At 40.4% G+C, this 18417-nt stretch overlaps 2 protein-coding genes across 7 annotated transcripts in view; both read left to right on the top strand.

Moving 5' to 3' along the window:
* Positions 1-1226, top strand: part of arhgef3 (Rho guanine nucleotide exchange factor (GEF) 3) — a 53584-nt gene extending 52358 nt beyond the window's left edge. For all 6 annotated transcript variants that reach the window (XM_027001890.2, XM_027001889.2, XM_027001891.2 and 3 more), the window contains one exon: positions 254-1226. In XM_027001890.2, the coding sequence (XP_026857691.2) occupies positions 254-567 (314 nt within the window). In that variant the 3' untranslated portion in view covers positions 568-1226. The remainder of the gene's footprint in view (positions 1-253) is intronic.
* A 3846-nt stretch (positions 1227-5072) lies between these two features.
* The window catches only part of tasora (transcription activation suppressor a), an 18271-nt gene continuing 4926 nt past the window's right edge, over positions 5073-18417 (top strand). The window contains exons 1-17 of the mRNA XM_035520164.1: positions 5073-5461; positions 8871-9016; positions 9219-9311; positions 12511-12583; positions 12672-12763; positions 12850-12981; positions 13083-13219; positions 13315-13340; positions 13506-13611; positions 13720-13823; positions 14339-14445; positions 15110-15182; positions 15282-15359; positions 15475-16092; positions 16287-16675; positions 17376-17426; positions 18120-18246. Coding sequence (XP_035376057.1) covers positions 5191-5461; positions 8871-9016; positions 9219-9311; positions 12511-12583; positions 12672-12763; positions 12850-12981; positions 13083-13219; positions 13315-13340; positions 13506-13611; positions 13720-13823; positions 14339-14445; positions 15110-15182; positions 15282-15359; positions 15475-16092; positions 16287-16675; positions 17376-17426; positions 18120-18246 — 2623 coding nt within the window. The 5' untranslated portion in view covers positions 5073-5190. The remainder of the gene's footprint in view (positions 5462-8870; positions 9017-9218; positions 9312-12510; positions 12584-12671; positions 12764-12849; positions 12982-13082; positions 13220-13314; positions 13341-13505; positions 13612-13719; positions 13824-14338; positions 14446-15109; positions 15183-15281; positions 15360-15474; positions 16093-16286; positions 16676-17375; positions 17427-18119; positions 18247-18417) is intronic.

Here is an 18417-nt window from a genome sequence, read left to right as displayed (position 1 = left end):
TTGGCCCTTTGAAATGCGCAGCATGTTGTATGATCCATGTGCTAATCCTGTGGTTCCCAGCACAGTACACAGGCACCTGTGTAGTAGCCAAGTGCTAATTACACGATTCAAGCATGATTGAAGCTGGAATTAACTACATTTGAACTGGCTGGATGTCCTCCAGGACAGGACGAGAAACCATTCTAATTTCAGTGATATACTGTATAAAAGATTCTGTAACTTCTAATGCATTTCCATCCTCTTTCCCCTCCAGCCAAGAACTTTTTCCGGGTGACGTTCCGCAGTGGTGGGCAGCTCCAGTCCCACTGCTTCCAGGCCAGCGACGCCTTTAACAAGCAGCAGTGGCTTAACTGCATCCGGCAGGCCAAAGGGGCTCTGGGCTCCGAATGCACGGGCGAGCTGCGCCGCAGCCCTCGATCGCCGTCGGGGCTGGCAGTGCCCTCTAGGGACAGAGCGGGGGAGTGCATGGACCAAAGCGACAGCGACTCCTCCGACTGCAGTATGGACACTAGTGACACTGGCGCCAACCGCCCGGCCAACCCGACCGGCACCCCTGTGGAAGTGTGAAAGCACGTACTGTAACTTGGATGTCTGCTATCATCTCTGCCTACCGAGCACACCTGTACAGCGTTGTCGCGGCAAAGCCGTGCCATACAGTGGAAGCAGCATACAGAAAGCACCTCGTCCTCATCCTCAAGTCCATTCTTCCTCAGGCTCTAGAGGCTTGTCTTTTCTTTCCCTCCCTCTTCCGCTGTTGTCGTTCTAATAGACTGGGGTATATTATGCCACAGTCGCAACTGCGAAACTGTCAGGTTGCCCGGTGAACAGGACGCTGGTTACGAGGACGATCTGTTTAGTCATTCCTTGTCTTGAGAACTAAAAGTGGCTCACTGTTTGGCGTGCCCTTCCCCCACCGCAAAGCCCCCATGCCGCACGGGAACGCCCCGTCCTGCTGTCCGCACTCCCTGTGGCACCGCACCGCTGCTGGCGGCCCGAGAGCAGACACAGGCTCTCTTTAAAGACGCGTTATATTCCTGTTCACGTGCTGAGTGCGTCAAGTCTGCAGCGATCACCCTGGCAAACGACAAGCGGAAGGGCGAACGGGGTTCCGTGGCTCGCTCGCAGCGTTTCACTGGCGGAGGGTAACGCGGAAGTAAGTTCCTTTTGTGATTTGAGGCTTGTGCTCTTGCAGTCGCTGATCTCACGGTAGCTACATGGAGGCCAGACAGACGAGAGCAAACTTCAGAGGCCTGTGGCGTGGGAGACCGAAATTAAAAGCAGACAGCTGAAGTTCATTTTGTGATTTGAGGCTAGTGTTCTTACTCATTACTGATGAACGTGTTTCTACAAGCCACAGCTGTCTTGTACATCCATATCCATCACCTGGAAGAGGTTGCTGTTCCTGCGTAGTGCAATGAACGTCATTTCTATGTTGGTGTGAATGTACTTGAGTAAGAATGTATGGATGTGCTCTTCCTTTGATGGACAGAATAGGTTTGAAGTTGTGATCGTGAAACTGCACTGATGCATAAATTTAGGGGACTCTGGATCGAGCAGTGTCCATCCAGGAAATGCAACTTCCAATTCTGTAGCGCTTTGATTAAGGTCCCAAGGTAGAAAAGTCCACCACTAATCACCAAAGTTTGGACCTGAAATTGAATCTTAACTACAAACAAGTCTCAAGGTGCAAATCTGGGACACTTGGTGTTGCTTGTCATGTTTAAACAACAGACATGAGATTAAAGGGTGAAGATGTGCGATTAACCCTTTATAATGTGGCAGAAATATCAGATAACCACACACAAATTAATGGTTATTTTTGTGAAAACAATGTAGCAACGGCTTTTAAACCTTTTGTAAAGTTGTGTACTTGCTTGTGCCATGTTGCTTACCAAACTAGTCCTTTGTTAACTCTGTGTTGGGTGTGCTGAAAACAGTGTCACTTCACAATCTCTTGACTCCTAATGAAAAATGCATTGCCAAAAAGTGTTTGTTTTATTCCTGTCCACGTTTACCTGTTGGGCCTTTTGTTGTTATTTTTTTTCCTGTTGTCACGTTTGAGGACTCAGCACGGCCAGGTAATCACTATGAAAATGATCCAAAACACAGTATATAGCTTTATTGTTTGTTTTGTTTTGTTTTGTTTTCCAAAGAAATGTATTAAAATTTATGCAGTAGAATGTTTTATTTATAGCCTATTTTTCAACTGATGTAATTGGTTGTTCGTGGAAATAGCAAGTGGTATTACTGGAGTTGAATGAGAAGTGATTTTGAATCTGAGGTGATAGACACTCTGGTTATGCATCATAGGGCATTCATTTAACCATACAGAGGAGTATGTGAAATCCTGAAATGACTGTCAGAATGTCTAAAATGATTGCAAGGATAACCTGGAAAGTGTAACATTGAGAGCATCAAATAAATGATTTTAAATACCTAACAAAGGGTTTTCTTTTTAGTTTACTTCTTTTCAGTCTTCTATTAAAACACTTCTGACATAACATGATAACTTTCATAGAGATACACAACACTCAGTGTTCCACAAAAGGATTGTCTATACACAAAGCGGCGCTTCAAGGTTAAGCATGTCTAATCTAGTTGCAAATTGATGACTCCTCAAAGACTTCTTCATTGGTTTGGTACATCAAAATGAATATCATGGTTATTGCATTTTTGTAGAAATGTCACTGAATTTTCCAGGAACCTTTGCAGAATGGAATGGGCATAAAGTAGCTTCGCTGCTGATCACATAACGGGTACGGATCTCAGAGCTGTCTAGTTCATATGGCTTTATTTAGAAAGAGATCTGTGCCTTTGCGTAACAGGGAAATGGTATTTGAATATTTGACCTGACCATTTTAAACTCAAGATGGTTGAATATTTAGTCAGTTATTGCGAGTGAAAATATTACATACTTTTTTAAAAATAATACAGTCTGCAGCTTCTGATGAAATCATTTAATGACCTTTGGCAGTTGCTGAAACGCCTACAGGTCCAGTAGTCATTTGTGACATGGTATATGCCAAAGGTAAATCTCTTCCGTTTTCACCGTTTGTTAATGGTGAAAATACTGTTTGCGTTTTCACATTCCTTATTAGTGATATCTACAGAGTTACATTACCTAAACACTTTTCTTGTTTTCCTAATGGATTCATTATCAGTTGGAGGCACACCACTGCACTATTCAGTTTTGTTTAGGAGGGCAATCAAATCTGATCACACCCATACACTCCTCCCACACACATGCCCCCAGTTTTGGTCTGGTGGGTTTGTTGTGGGTTAAATAGCAACCAGTAGCATCTAACTGAACTGCTCTTTGTCCCAGCTGCATATTTACACAATTTCACAAATTATCTTGTTTATTGCCCATCGATACCCACGAAAATCTAATATGACAGCAGTTTGTCTGGTTTTCCACAACCCATCTTGCTGCTGGAAATGTTCCATTAGCATGAACAGAATGTTCTGGAAAGATGGAATTATAAAAATGTATCACTATTAATTAGCGGAAAGCCTTAATGGTCCACTGAATAATGCATTGGTAGTCAGAGGACTTATCCCTCCTTGCAGTGTCTCAGCCACTAAATGTTTAAAGATGATCTAATGAGTGAGAGAAGATTACTACAAATCTTTTTTTTTTCTTTTTTTCTTTTAATCTCTAACTTTTTATATTAAAGCGAGTGGCTTCAGGATCAGAGTTCCTTTAAGGTTCTTAACACCGAACAGTAAGTAAATTCTTGCACTTCTAGTGCTCAATTTCATCTGTTCTTATCTAGGTGTTGGTTCCAAAGAGCAAAGCTTTTGCTGCCCTCTTGTGGCCACGTAAATATTCTTAATGGGGAAATTAATCTACATTATTAGAATTCATTACATTTTGAGATTATTTGGGATTTGGCTAGTAAAGGCAATAATACTACAACATGAATTTCCAGCATAGTTTAATAATATACCATTAGCATGTAGTGAGTATCTCACTATAACAGAAACAAAACAGAGAGTTGAGAGTAGGACAGGTAAGCGTTCAAAGAAGGTATAAAGTGTGCAAAGTAATTTGTGTTTAACTGCTGCATGTCTGTTTGTCAACCATTTGCTGGCTTTAAAAGAAGGGAAATAACTAGCATTGTCTTGAAGCCAGGCTTGCATCAGATTATATTGTTTGTCTGTACTGTGTGTGAGATTGTAGAGTTAATTAGTGCCCCAGGGAGCAACTGGGTTAATGTCAACCCCAGCGGAGTGAATCTTTGTTCAGCTGTTATTAAAAGGAAAAAAAGTCAAACCACTGTATAATTTTATATTATTAAGCCTGCTGCAGAAAAGCTTGCTCCTGAAATCCAGACATTTAACTGTCACAATAGTGACATCAGACTATAATGTTCATACTTTGGGTAAAACTATGTTGTCACATGAACAGAATGGCAAATAAAGTTACTTTTTTTTTCTGTTGTGTAGTAAATATACTGCATAGATCATACACATAATACCTCCGACCCTCTGCCCAGATTGGTTTTGGTAGGGTAGGCTATGCCTTCAGAAGTCAGGTGGCCTTGAACCTTTCAGAACACACTAGGAATTCCATGATGCAATCAGAGTCAACAAGAGAAGAACACATATGCTGCCGCTTTTCCTTTGGGTTAGTCTTCCTTGACAGGGGTTTCCCTCGAGGAAGAGGCTGGCTCATGTTTCTCTGTCTGTGCACCCTCTGGAGAGCTGCTTATGGCAGAAGCTACTTGTTCAGGAGGTTGATTGCACCAAACTAAATACGGGCTGCTTTTATGGTAGCTATTATCTCTATTTGAAATGTCTATTTAGAAGCAGCGTCACTTATATCAGAATAAACGCCATGCCAATTATCAAGTTCAAACTACCATTTTGCCGAACAATATTGCACTGTGGCTGCTTCAGATAAGTCGATTCCAAGCGGGGTAAAACCTGCAATTATTATTTAGGTGATTTGTGGCACCTGAGTCAAAGAGCCCTCTTCTATTTAATGTGCCGAAGGGCCACACAGTGGCCACTAGAGGGCCCCATAGAAGCATCCTCCTTACGTCACACCGCACCAATGCCATGGCGGGTACGGGTTGAGAATGTGGGTTGTGTGTTGTGTTAAGTGGACAGCCACACTGGAAGGTTTCGCGGTGCGGTGGAAAAGACGCTTTTGGGTAATGTCTGAGGTTCACGAATAGTTTCGAAATGGAATGTCGTAGCGGCAGAGTCGGCGAGAGGCACCCGCGGGGTGGAAGTGCTCAGGAGCCGTCGCACGCCGCGAATTCCTCGAACCAAGATGGCGAACGTTCAGATTGTGAAGAAGAACTGGCATCCCAGTTTCAGGACGGTCCAGAGACGCAGAAGGGCAGAGGCTCTGACGCGAAAGGCATTAGCTCTTCCACAGTGCCTGCCAAATTAGCCGAGGAACCGCCGCGGCTCAACTTTCAGATTCCGAGGAGGAACAAAGAAAAGAGAGGTGCTTTCTCGCTTGCGTTTAGCCTGAGGGCTACGTGTTGGAGGGGCTGTGTTTTGAACATTTTGCGACGGGATTGCGTTAGGCCGTTAACTCTACTTTCTGAGAGTCGGGCAGCTAGCTAGCGTCCTAGACTTCCCTACATCATATCGGCAGTTGTTTAGCTAGCCAGCCAGCCAGCCAACAGGTTTAACCTACATACATCAAGGTAGCTAACACGGTGTCTTCTAGACACATGGCTGGCTGTTTGCGTGCGAGTGACATATTTTTATTTTTCAAATATCCAGCTCTTTACCGTGAGCCCCCCTTTTTTATGGACGTGCCATGGGACAGGTGGCCTCTTACGCCACACCCGTTTACACCTGGGTAGATAGTGTTGTCATCGTTGCCACACAGTCACGTTAACGACAGTCAAAAATCCTGCAAGGTGGAACAATAACTGCCTGCAAAAATCATAGATTTCAAGGAGCCTGCAGATTTGGCCCATGTCACCAGCTGTTAATACTTTTGTGGGGGAGACTTATGAAATTGTTAATGTGCAAACCTCCTGTATATTGGTCATGTAGTTGGTACTGATTGTAGCCTTGATGAAGCAGACGCCTTTGTTATACCTGAGAAATGATGGCAACAATGTGGGTTTTTTAGTTTTGTTTTTTTTTTTGTTTTGTTTTTTTTTTTTCTTTGCTTTTTCACCATTTGCATATATTGGATTCTGGTAGTGTAGTGCAAAAATGTCATCCTCTTTTATTTAACTTAATATCTTGGAGTATATTCTTATGATGTTCTGAAATTGGGTGTGCCAAGATTGTCCTGTGCTCTGTATGCACCATCAGAAACTCCACTTTCTCAAAGCCAGTTCTGTAGTCATGCTTATGAGGCTACAAGTCAAGCCGAAGTCTTTTTAAATTGCTTGCCACAACTTTATTGTACAAAGAAAGCTAACTTAACTGTCAAAAAATGATTCAACCATAGCTCATGGTACTTGTAACTTACTGTCTGGAAACCAATCAAATGGGTACTCTAAAAGAATCAACTTCAACAAATGTAAACAAGTTAAGATGGCATTCTATACACGTTTGAGTTATTTTTTTTCTATCTTGTTCTCTTGTACTGTGGCACGTGACTCCTCAAACATGCTGGCATGTTGCCGCTTATTTACAACTCTGACCTACTTGTTGGTAGGGTTTTTTATTTATTTATTCATTTTATTTTTCTTTTTTTAAAATATGCCCTCACCCACTTGCTTCACTGTTTCCCTCAGGAATCCCTAATGCCATCCTAAGGGCTTAGTAGCTCTTCCAATACTGTATTAATTGAAGTTAGATGAGCAAACAGAGGAGTGAGAGAATAGGTGAACACAGTTCAGCCACAGAAATTGGCTAGGAGCCATTGAAGCCTAATGCTGTTTCTGTTGCTATGGCAACAACAATGGTGGGCAAACATGTTCAAGTATAACCAAACCTCCAAAAACCTAAACAAAATCTTTACTTTGACTTCAGTTGGTTATATTTATGTAGCAAACTAATTCTCAATATGAGTATCTTGAAGCTGGTTAGGTTATAAATAATGGAAAATTAAAACAAACTCACCTGATGTTCAGCTATTGCTCTGTGTCCTTGGGTGCAAATCTAACAAGCCGTGCGCTCTATTAAATCTCTGGTGTTTTTCATAAGGTTACATAAACCATAACTAATATACATAAAATTGTATTTTAAAGTATTTAATGAGATTTTGTGATTGTAGCTTAATCAAAAATTTATCTACATTAGGCTGGGTAGCTCAAATCTTTACTCTGCTTTTTCTCATTTTCAAGAAGGAGGTTGGTACATCAAATTGGTAAATATGAAACTTACACAGGGAGTGGCATGTGTAAGTTTAAGACTTCCTGTTTAGCTTAGCTTTGAAACTTGTCACTTTGCTCTCTTTTCTTTACTGTTTTTATTTATTATTTAGGGATAGTGCTGAAATCCTAAAGATACAGGGCACCCTGTGGTGAAGATTACATTTTTAAAAAGTTGTTTAGATAGTCTTGCTGCATGTCCCCCTCCCCCCACCTTATTTATATCAGAAACTACATCTGCCTGTCGCAAAATAGAAGTGTAGACTTGGAGGACAGGAGGAATTGGCAGCCTGTGAGGGAGGACCCCCCCCCCCCGCCGATTTTTTTGTGGGGGTCTATTATTGAAGAGGGGAAATACAAAGAATGCAGATCACAGATAAAGTAGTAATATGCCACCTGAACTTACAAAGAGATCATTATCAGTAATATAATTGAGAACTGAATAGATTTGTGGATCTTTGAGTGAAGCTTTTAAGATAGTTTCTGGGCATAGATCAACATTCTTGCTAAGTTTTAATAATCCTGAAGCCTTTCTTAGATAAAGTTTAAACTTGGACTAAATTGTCAGTCTTGATTCACAATATGAGCTCCAGTATAAGTTTAGGACTAATGTAGATCTTGGGAACTTGCTCTTAAGATTTTGTACTGTAATCAGTGTGTATAGTTTGAGAACTGGACTGTTTAAAAAAAAAAAAAAAAAAAAAAAAAAATCATGATTGCAGATATTTGGAAAATGTGGGCTTTTGATATTGAGAACTTTTTTGGGGTGGAGGGAAGCTAAATCACTGCAGATGTATGATCAGTTGCCATGGAGAAGAATAACATGCTAATAACATGGTTCCCTGTACTTGGCAAAGAACATAAAACATGTCTCATGGTACACTTGCAGTGGAAGCTTGGGAATTAATGAATAGATGAAATTTACATCTTAATTTACCAATATGATTGTAGAACTCATGTAAGTAACTAAATAAGTAATGTGTATTACATAAGCATCAATCGACTGACCTTTAGGTGTTCGTTCAGTTTGTCAAATCAGTGAGTTTTTTTTTTCTCCATTCTTGTCTAAGTACAGGGAGGGAACTGTGTTGAAATTGTAGTGATTGACCATGCACTACAGATCTGGTAGAAGTTAGGTTGAAGAAAATGGTGGAATATTTATTTTAAATAGCTTTGGAGGGATTTGGGCAACGGTAGTGTTTTTATAAAGGTATGTGCATTTAGGTACTGATTTTAAAGACAGAATGTACCAACTTGTGTGTTATTAATTAGTTGTAAGATTGTATTTACCCTGCTACAAGTGTGATATAAAGGCCAGCATTAAGTCATCTGATATAGGTCTGTTTTATAGTTTTTCTTCATGGCTTACTTTTATTTTTGATTTAGCAGTTTAAAAGGAGCATAAATTCCCTTTCTCAATTTGTTTTTAATGTACTCTATTTCAATTTTATGGTATCTGAATAATTTAAGTATAATAAAGTAGTAACAAAAAATAGCGCGGGGGAGTCAAAGTGGTCAAAGTAGTAGGTATTTGAGTGTGGACTGTTAACTGGATGTCTTGTTTCTCTTTAGCTCTCTTCCAGTATTTGTCCTCAGACTCCAGAGAGTGTGCAGAAATTCTAAAAATAATCACCTCTAGCTACAAGGATCCCTCTTCAACTGGAAACTTTGTGTATTCCAAACCTCGCCTAGTCCACAGTGAACCTCTGGAGAAAGATGTGAGTGAAGCAAAATAAGTGACACACTTTTCATCTGTGTAGTTGGCAGAAGCACAGTTGGCAATTCTTCCACATTTAAGAAGCTGTTATATGATGTAACGTTATGAAACACAGATTTAACAGATTATTAATATATTTCATATATGGGTTGGATGAACTTGATGACAACTAATGGTTTCAAAACTGCCATGTTCCTATGCAGTTCATTGAGAAGAGAAAAGAACTGAAACAGGAAGGGCGCACTGAAAAAGAGCTCACAGAATCTTTTTGTTTCGTGCTTTGTGACACCCAGAAGGTAAGGCTCAAACATATTCAGCATGGTTCCAAACATTTGCTCACCTCTCGTTTAAATCCACCTTTCAAAAAATAACACCACAGTTAAGACGACTAACTGACATGAAAGTTCTAAGAGTGCTTTTTAGAAAGGCGTAAAAGGAAAAACGAGCAACACGTACAAGACAAAAATGAAAGGCTAGGTGTTCACGGCTCGACAGTGGCGACGATGCACACAAATACGTTTCTCATTGACTGATGTTCCAAGCCAAGGATGTTGCCAGGCAGATAAAGAAACTCCGTGGTAGTTGAGTTGATATACAGTAGCTCGTAGCAATGATTTTTAGGTCACATTTGCCATGTATATGGTTGATTTAAAAAAACAAACAAACAAACAAACAAAAAAAACCCCAAACCGTCAGGTCTTGTCCAGGGGACTGCTTCAGCTTGCGTGTAATTACGTGGCTTTCTTGACACCATCTAGTTAAGCAGTTGGTCCGACTGCCTGCCAGTTGCTCGTTTCCTTTTTCCTGGTGCCAATGGCCATGTTATTTTTCATTTTGGCTGCTTAAAATGCATAGCAACAACATTTTTTTTGGCAGGTCAATGAATAGATGATTACCTTTGCTCTGATTGGATGCTTTATGACGAGGCAACATAATGGCTTTCACAGAATCAACATTTATGGCATTTAGCTGACGCTTTTATCCAGAGACTTACAAGTATGACTGAGTACAACTTGAGCACCTGAGGGTTAAGGGCCTTGCTCAGAGGCCCAACAGTGGTAACTTGGCAGTGGTGGGTTGCTTGAACCAGCAACCTTCTGATGACAAGTCAGGTACCATAACCACTGAGCTACCACTATCAACACGTCAAAACCAGCTAACTGAGGCGCGGACCGTGAAGCGTTTGGGCATCCAACTGTTGAGCCTGCGTTGGGGGATATTTCAGTTTTCAAACAAAACTAACTGACTAAATGTCTTGATGGTTTTGTTTCCGTTAAAGTGGAAATGACTTTTTTTTTTCTTTTTTTTTTTAAACTGATGAACTAGTCTTCTCAAATATCAATCACTTAAAAACAACTTAGAAAACTGTTGAGTGGAGATATCTAAGCAATTGAATGTAGTAGCTAGTTAGTTAGTTATGTATTGTTGATGAACTATAAATTAGAAGTTTACCATACGGGTATCAGCAAAGCATCTTGTATCTAGATTTGACACTACAGGTTTTCTTTGAATAGGAAACAGGCAGAAAAATAAAATAAATCTCCATGTAATTAAGCTGGCCTGTGGTACTAATTTTCCTTGTTTGCTTTGCTACCTAGTTACTTGGAGCTTGTTAGTGGCTAACATTGTCTATAATAGCTACTTGTTTTCGATATTAACACAAAGTAAATTTAAATTTAAATTTTGTGGCTCATTTGGCTCATTTCACTTCAACCAACAATGGGCATAAAATCGCATTGCACGTTATGGCTAGCTAGCTACTTAGAGGTGGCGTCTCGGCTTGTGATGCCAGTAGCAGGTGCAACTGCCCCTCTTTTCACTGCCAAATGCTGAGGGAAGCCTTCTCGATATTGCCCAAGGTTTGGGAAACTGTCCAGAGTGAAATGTGCAGAGCAAACTAACAACTTGTCAGGCATCCTGTTAAATACAAATTTCAGCCATGCCCATTGTCATTGTTTTTGTTCTTCACAATACATGTAGAACTGGTAGATTCAGGTGTGCAGGTCCATGTTGAGATTTCCTGGTGTAGAACTTGGGCTGGTGTATGCAAATTTTAGGGATGTAAATATTAATCGGTCAAAATTATGTAACAGTCTAGGTCTGCATCCCAAATTGCAGCCAAAAACTTATTTTTAGTACAAAGGTCACTGAGCATTCAGCTGTAATGGTCATGTGTCCGAAATGTTCCAGATTTATTTGGAAGTAGTACTAAATATGTGATAAAAATAGTATTACTACTATTACAGGTAAGCGTGTACTGCATAGTACCCGATTTTGGACTTTTTGCAGTTGGTCCAATTTGTCCATATTTTGCTTGTGCGAGACTTGCATTTGAAGGTGGTGACAGCAGAGATTGAGGTTTTTGGTGTGTCAGTTCCATGTACCAAACTCCTTATTCAACTATGCCAAGTTAAATTCAGTTTTCCATTCTCTGGCACCTCCTAATTTACACCTGTTTGCAAATGTTCCCTATTAATAACAAAATAAATACTTTTCCCCTATGTTCTCGCACTCGATTTTGGACCCAAAACAATTTATAAACTGATGTCAGAATTCATTTTACATAACACTGTTAACATCTATACAGGTTATGTGTTTTGGTTGCAAACCAAATATTACAAACTGACATGTTATCAACCTTCTGGCCATGCTTGTGAATGTGTCACTCTACCGGAGAGTAGGTCACATGAGTTGATTCATTTGCATGTGTCCTAGCATTCTTTGCCAGACATAAAATCTGTTCATCTTTTTAAAGTCTTTTAAAAAAAATTGTAGTAGTAGCGATAATAAATCCAGTCCTTTCTGTTGTATAATTTCCAACTGACCATAGATTACAGTGCTTGTACAAAGGAAAAGGTTAAGTGAAGGAAAAGCCATAAATCATGTGGCAATTGCCTGGTTGAAAGTAATTGAATGATGATGCTTTTTCTTAATTTAGTCATTTAATTATTGCAGTGTCTGACGGTGTTGGTCAGCTCAAAGCTAGTGCATAGCCAAAGTACTTGTTATAAATGTGAAATATAGAAGCACACTGAAACTTAAGAGAAAAAATATTTGTGTACTGAAAAATGTGTACACATCAATTTGCAACAAGAAGAGAAACCATTTTACCTGCCTGTGCTTAAGGCAAGATTTACATCTATGGATCATTGACAGCTTTCAAATGCAAGAGAACCTTAGGCTAGTGCACGGTTCGATGAGTGAATTTAATTAGTAACTTTAAATAAAAAAAACCCTACTTTGATTCAGTCCCGTCTTTTGCTTTATTTCCAGCCAACCATATATTAGAATGCTTGTACAAAGGAAAAGGTTAAGTGAAGGAAAAGCCATAAATCATGTGCCAATTTGGTGATTGAAAGCAATAGAATAATGATGCTTAATATCGTCAGTCATGTAAATTATTGCATTATTTTGATGACATTTGTCAGCTGGGACTCCACAGTGGTACAGAGAACAACAATGAATGTTGTTTAACTTTTCCTGTTCGTATTTCAGGTCCCTTTAGTGTGTGAGCGAGGCTTGTCAGTTGGAAGCAGCTGGATGAACATTTTGGGGAATCCTTCTAAAGGTAAAGCTAGAAAATGAATGTTTTATCATTAAACTAATAGCATGCGTATATATTAATATGAACATTATTTATCTTTTCACATTTATAGGCGTTTACCTGTGTCAGTTCTCTGACTTACTCCAGATTAGTCCTTATGACCCAGGCTCCACTGGAGAGATGATCGTTTTTAAAGTAATAAAGGTAGAGATTTTCTGCTGTGGCTCAAGAATTGCAGATTAAATGCTGCCATGTCAGTTGTAAGCAAGTGTTGAATCCTCTGTGTTTAGGGGAAAGTAAAGAGTATACATGACAACATGTCGAGATGTTTGGACCCTACGCCCAAATTTGACAGCCATTTCTCAAAGAACGCTAACCGAGTGACCTCCCTGCAGTCATACAGGGCCTTTGAGTACACTCAGGTAGAGTTTTGGTCCAGGATGAAAAAAGTAATTGGATGACTTTTTCATTTGTTTATAGGTACTTGTTTTAACTTTTTTCTCCTTGTCTTGGGTCTTCACAGCAATATTTCTATGAATATGTGGATTATGAGCTCACATCCAGGCCACGGCATGTGTGCCCATATGCTGTGGTTTGCTTTCAGTTCAAAGCCAAAGAGGTCACAGCAGTGGGTTCCAAGCCACTGTTACCTTTGCAAAGGTATCCTGTATACAACACTGTAAACTGGATATGTTGATTCCTAAGATTATGAAGTGGGTATTTAAATGATGATCTGCATTTTGTTTGTTCTATAGGTCCAACAGCCTGCCATTAGGAACAGGTAGAGGTCTGCTCTAGTTTTGTATTTAAAGAAAAAAAAAAACCTTGTGAGGTGTTACACATTGTGTTGTATGTTGTGCACCACAAAAGTTCACTTAAATTTTGCTGAAGTAAATCTAGTTCAACTTAAAGTTCTGAACCAATTACTTCCCTTCTATTGTCTTAGAGAAGCGCAGTTATATTGTCTGGAGGGGGCAGTTTTTTAATGCTGGGAAGGAAGTGTATCAAACAAGTCTTCGGTCCCTTTTGCAACCTTTTCTACCTTTCAGACTGTGAGTTCCTTCATTTACTAGAACCATCCGCTTGCCCTTAGTTGCCTTTCTTGTTTTGATGCAGATAACGCAGATATTGGTTTTACAGGTGTTTATTTTATGTTGCAGACCAGATAGGTTGGAGATTGGCAAAGTTATGAGACTGGACCAAATAAAGGGGCTGATTCCATCTTCTCTCTTCTCCTGGGATCTTTACTCTGGCAGCCATGAAGGTAAGATTTAAATCACTATATCTGTGTTTGTGGCTTTAGGTACAGTGGGACTTGATCACATTCTGAAATTCCTGCACACATTTTTAACAAGAGAGCAACTGGCAGCTTGTTCTGTTCATACTGGTACTGGAGTTTTCATCAATTGGTTTTGGAGGATTTAAGCCCGCTTACTCGGGCTTGTGTGACGTTAAATCGTGCTCTCATGAAACAAAAATAGATTTGCTAGCTTTTGCGTTTGCGTTGGTGGAAGGCCTGCAGAAGCATTCGTAGGTAACGCTGCAGGCTGTAATGTCTCATCCCGATTGTGGCACTAATGCGGGAGACATTAGCTGTTTGCTCATTGCTGCTGGGCTAGTTACCGACAGAATACACCCCCCCCCCCCCCCCCCCCCCCCCCGATTTGAGATGTCTCACAGAATGTGTTGTGGATTGATTGCTGTTGCTCATTTGGATTCGGAGGTAGACGAAACATTTGCTGAGGTTCTAGGCCGGTACATGACTTTTTTGTTTTGCAGTGTTCAAGAAGGGCCTGCACTGCAGTCTGTTTGAAGTGGTGGAGGAGAAAAACAAATCCGGGGAGAGCTTGGCTGAACTGTTCCAGAAACTTGAAGATGAGGGATTGGTAAGTCTTTGTATTGAAGCTCGTACTCCAGTGCTGATATTTATTGAATTGCCGTATAAAATTTAAATGTGAATGAGGCCTTTTCTAAAACCATTCCTGTTGGTCAGTAAAAATCAGCACTGGAGTACGAGTGCTTGAGTTCTTGTTGCTAATAAAAGCAGCCGCATTTGTGGATGAACAAGTGAGCCTGCATTTCACTCTTTTCTGGTGTGTATTGTTTATTGGAATGTGATGGAAACAACAACAAAAAACCCCACAGATTGTTGATCAAATTTGGTTGTGGTGTTTGGGAATATGCAGAACATAATACCGAAAAGAATTTTAGTTCTGTTTGAGTTCGGTAATGGCCTGTGCGTGCTGGTAAACTGCTGGATATAAAAGAAGCTGAGAACTGATGCTGTATGTGAATCAGGCAGTCATGACTAGAGTATGAAGACGAGCTGGTATTTTAAGACACTGTCTTAGGTGTGAAGTACCACTTAACCTAGGTGCTCTGCCTGTGTTCATTTTAGGCTAGAAGTTCAAACGATTTATATTCAAAATGATCAATGATCTTGGTTAAGTTTCTTTAAGGTTTTAATTAAATATAAGTCTGATCAATAGTTTATTTAATAATAATTAACCTGGGACCTAACTAAGATTATCACTTATCCATAATGTGCAGGTGTTGGTGAATTCGTTGAGCGACAATGGTTTTCTTTTCCTGCTGTCTTCAGAACAAATGTCCAACACAAGTGGTATGTGGCCTTAAAATAATAAAATATCCAGTATCTATTTGTAATTTGACAGTTTGATTTCTTAAAAAAAAAAAAAAAATCTTGTTTCTAAATTTCAAGAACGCCGTGCTGGTTGGAAAAAATCGTGTCTACAAGCACTTTTTATCTACCGTGGTGCACGGGATGTGTCAAAATTCTGTGAGTAACGATGAAGCATATATTAAGCCACAATTGGCCATTGCCATTGTTTTTATGGACAACGGTCAAGTGATTAGAAAATGTATTTGATCCACTGATCTTTCTGGCTGTGAAGCATGCAGACCCCATTCTACCTGCCAGCCCTTGATGCCCTTGCCTCAGGACCCTGCCATGCCACGTCTGGGGTGCTTCATTCCTGCATTCCACTACGCCCTCAACAAAGTGCGCGCTAACCCTCCGGCCATCCTCAGCGCCGGCGTGGAGCAGCAGGCTTACGACTACCTCAGCTCCCTGCGCGAGGGCAAGCTCGTTCAGCGTGCCCGGCTAGACTACGATCACAAGCTGGATGAGCGGGAGAAGCTCTTCCCTGCACCACGGCAAAAGTACAACTGGGAAAGCTACGTGCGCTCCTACTTCTATGCTCCCGGCATGTTCACCATGCCTGTGGAGAAAGCCAAGAACATGGTGGATCTCCTCTGGTGTCCTCCTGAGGCCTGCATGGAGATTCAAGATGGAAACGAGGCTCCAGCTGACCCAGAGAGACTGAAGGAACTTCTAAAGCTTATTCAAATGAATAAAAATCTAAAGGTAGCCAAGCAAGAGAAGAAAGGGTTAGAAGAAGGTGCCTTGGACGCTCACGGTGTAAAAAGGAAGTTGGAGGAAGAAGAACATGAGATCAGTCCCAAATTTCAGAAGATGGCTTCACTTGACAGTGGAGAAATTGGAGGAGAAGGTATGCAGTCCATGCAGGAGAAATCCTGCTAAAAGTGGTTGCTAATTTGTGATTGTGATCAGTTGATTTTTTTATCATTGGAGTAGTTGCGTAATTGTCAGATGTTATGTATAAAGAGGAAAAGTCATATAGCTGCAGTTAAGGACAAATGTGGTGGGGTGTGGGGTTTCTTTTCTATCTTTTCCTGCTTTAAGTTAAGGAGCTCCAGTCATGTCCGTTTCCGGTTGACATGCTGTGCTGTGCTGGCCTTCAAGACACGGACCTGAGGAAGGACAAGGCTCAGGGTGCACTGAAGGTGGTGCAGCTGCTGGACAGGCTCAGCAAAACTACCCAGGACACAGACCTGAGGAAGGACCGAACACAGGGTGCCATGGTCATGAAAATGCTGGAGAACCTGGATAAAACACTACCTGGCTCGTCTGTGGTCGGCGCTGAGCGGCAAGAGCTGGGGGAGAGTGGAGAGGACACAGCTGCTCTCTATGATAGCATGACCAGACTCGGCCTCCCCACTAACTGCGACATCGACCTTCGGAATCAATTTGTAGATGACGATCAAGAAGCACAAGGGAAGAATGATCTTGAGGTATTGTGTTCTAAATGTATTGTGTAGTATTAATTGCGCATAGACATAGCAACTCATGATATTGGAAAGGTTATGAAGTTCAGGTTCTTTACAGTTTTAAAGGATAAGATTGTTATTCAATAAGATTGTTATTCAAGTTTTCACATCATTGATAATTGTACTTCAACTTGCTGTTCCTTTAAAGCTGGTCACTGGGTTTAAATGTGTTCCTATGGGGACAGTTATTTAAGTCTTAAAAAAAAAAAAAACTAGATTTTTTTTTTTTTTTTGAAGACAGGAAACTCGCAGTACAGTCATGCGTGTTGGTGTTCTAGGGGGAGGGGGGCTTTCAGAAGACATTGTTGCCTTTTTAACATGTACACAAGTTTATAAATTGTTGGGTGCAATTGCAAGAACTTTGCAGAAAAAGAGATTTTGGAAGATTGTGGTAGGCTAAAGTTTACTGTGCATATTTGAATGGGGCCAGTGATAGTATATTGCACTGTACGAAACGGACAAGATGGGGCCCTGTGCTCTGGAAAGGCTTTGATTCCGCTGTGTCTACTGTACACAGACACGTAATGCACTCAAGTCAGGTAAAACCCTTTTTAAATGTTACATCAGCAACACCTTAATTTCCTTTACAATGCGAAGTCTGACAGAGATGGCTTTCACATGGAAGCTTGAGGAAAGCCATTGGTGCAGTGTTTAATTTTTACAGAGGAAGACGGGAAGAGACGTGGGTAACAGGGCGCAGGTGCAGGCTGGAAAGGTGGGTTTTTTTTTTCTAGTCCAGCAAGGAGAATTCTCTTGGTGGGGGAAATTAACTTTAGATAAATTATGTGAAACAGCATGGTATTTGTCTATACCCTTTTGGCAAAGTTAAATGTTGTGCTGATTTAAAGACGTTTTCAAGAATATGAGAATTAAATTAGGTCACAGGCAGCACAATGATTGCTATGCTGTTTCACACAGTTGTTTCACATGTAACATGGGTTTTTATACCCACTTTCATAAATGTCTTGTTCTTTTCCTCTGTCTTAGTAAAATACTTGTGAATGCACTTTCAGATACAAGCCCACTGGAGACATGAACTCCAGTGTTGCATTCAACCATTATCTTTTTTCCAGATTAGATTAATTTACTATGTAAATGCTAAACTAAGTGTCAAAACATTGTATTCTTAGTCTTTTTTTTAACTTTTAACTGAAGTTTGATAAACTTCTAAAGAGTATTGTTAAATATTTAATGCAAAATGTTCTTGCACTGGTAGATGCATATTCCACGGCCAGGGTGTTTTTGTTATAATTATTGGGAAATTGTTCCGTTCCATAAGGTCAATTATGCAGTAAAAATTTCAGATCTTAAAATCTCTACTTTCTCTCTTCATTGTCTGAATTTAAAATATTAATGAATTGCAGCTGTGGGGGGTTGAGTGTGAATTAACTGAAGCTTCTCATTTCAGGATGAGACTGCTGGCAGCCTGAGCAGCCTGGAGGCATTCAGTCCATGTTCAGACACCAATGGACAGCAGCGTGGGGTGAACTTGCTTGGAGAGAAATCGATACCGTGGGTGCTAATACCCATAACAGGTATAAAAGACACATTGGTTGCAAAATATCTAAGAATGATTAGTATGATTTGAGCAGTTAGATTAGAGTACATGCTTAGTAAAAGGAACTGTTTTTGGGGAGAGGAGGAGATGAAATTACCAGGTGGTTTCTTGCTCAAGGAATTGTATGTTTTTGAGCAAAACAAAAAAG

Source organism: Electrophorus electricus, chromosome 20 (genome assembly GCF_013358815.1).
Source record: "Electrophorus electricus isolate fEleEle1 chromosome 20, fEleEle1.pri, whole genome shotgun sequence".
NCBI lineage: Eukaryota > Metazoa > Chordata > Actinopteri > Gymnotiformes > Gymnotidae > Electrophorus > Electrophorus electricus.
This window is presented reverse-complemented; position numbering and strand designations above follow the sequence as displayed.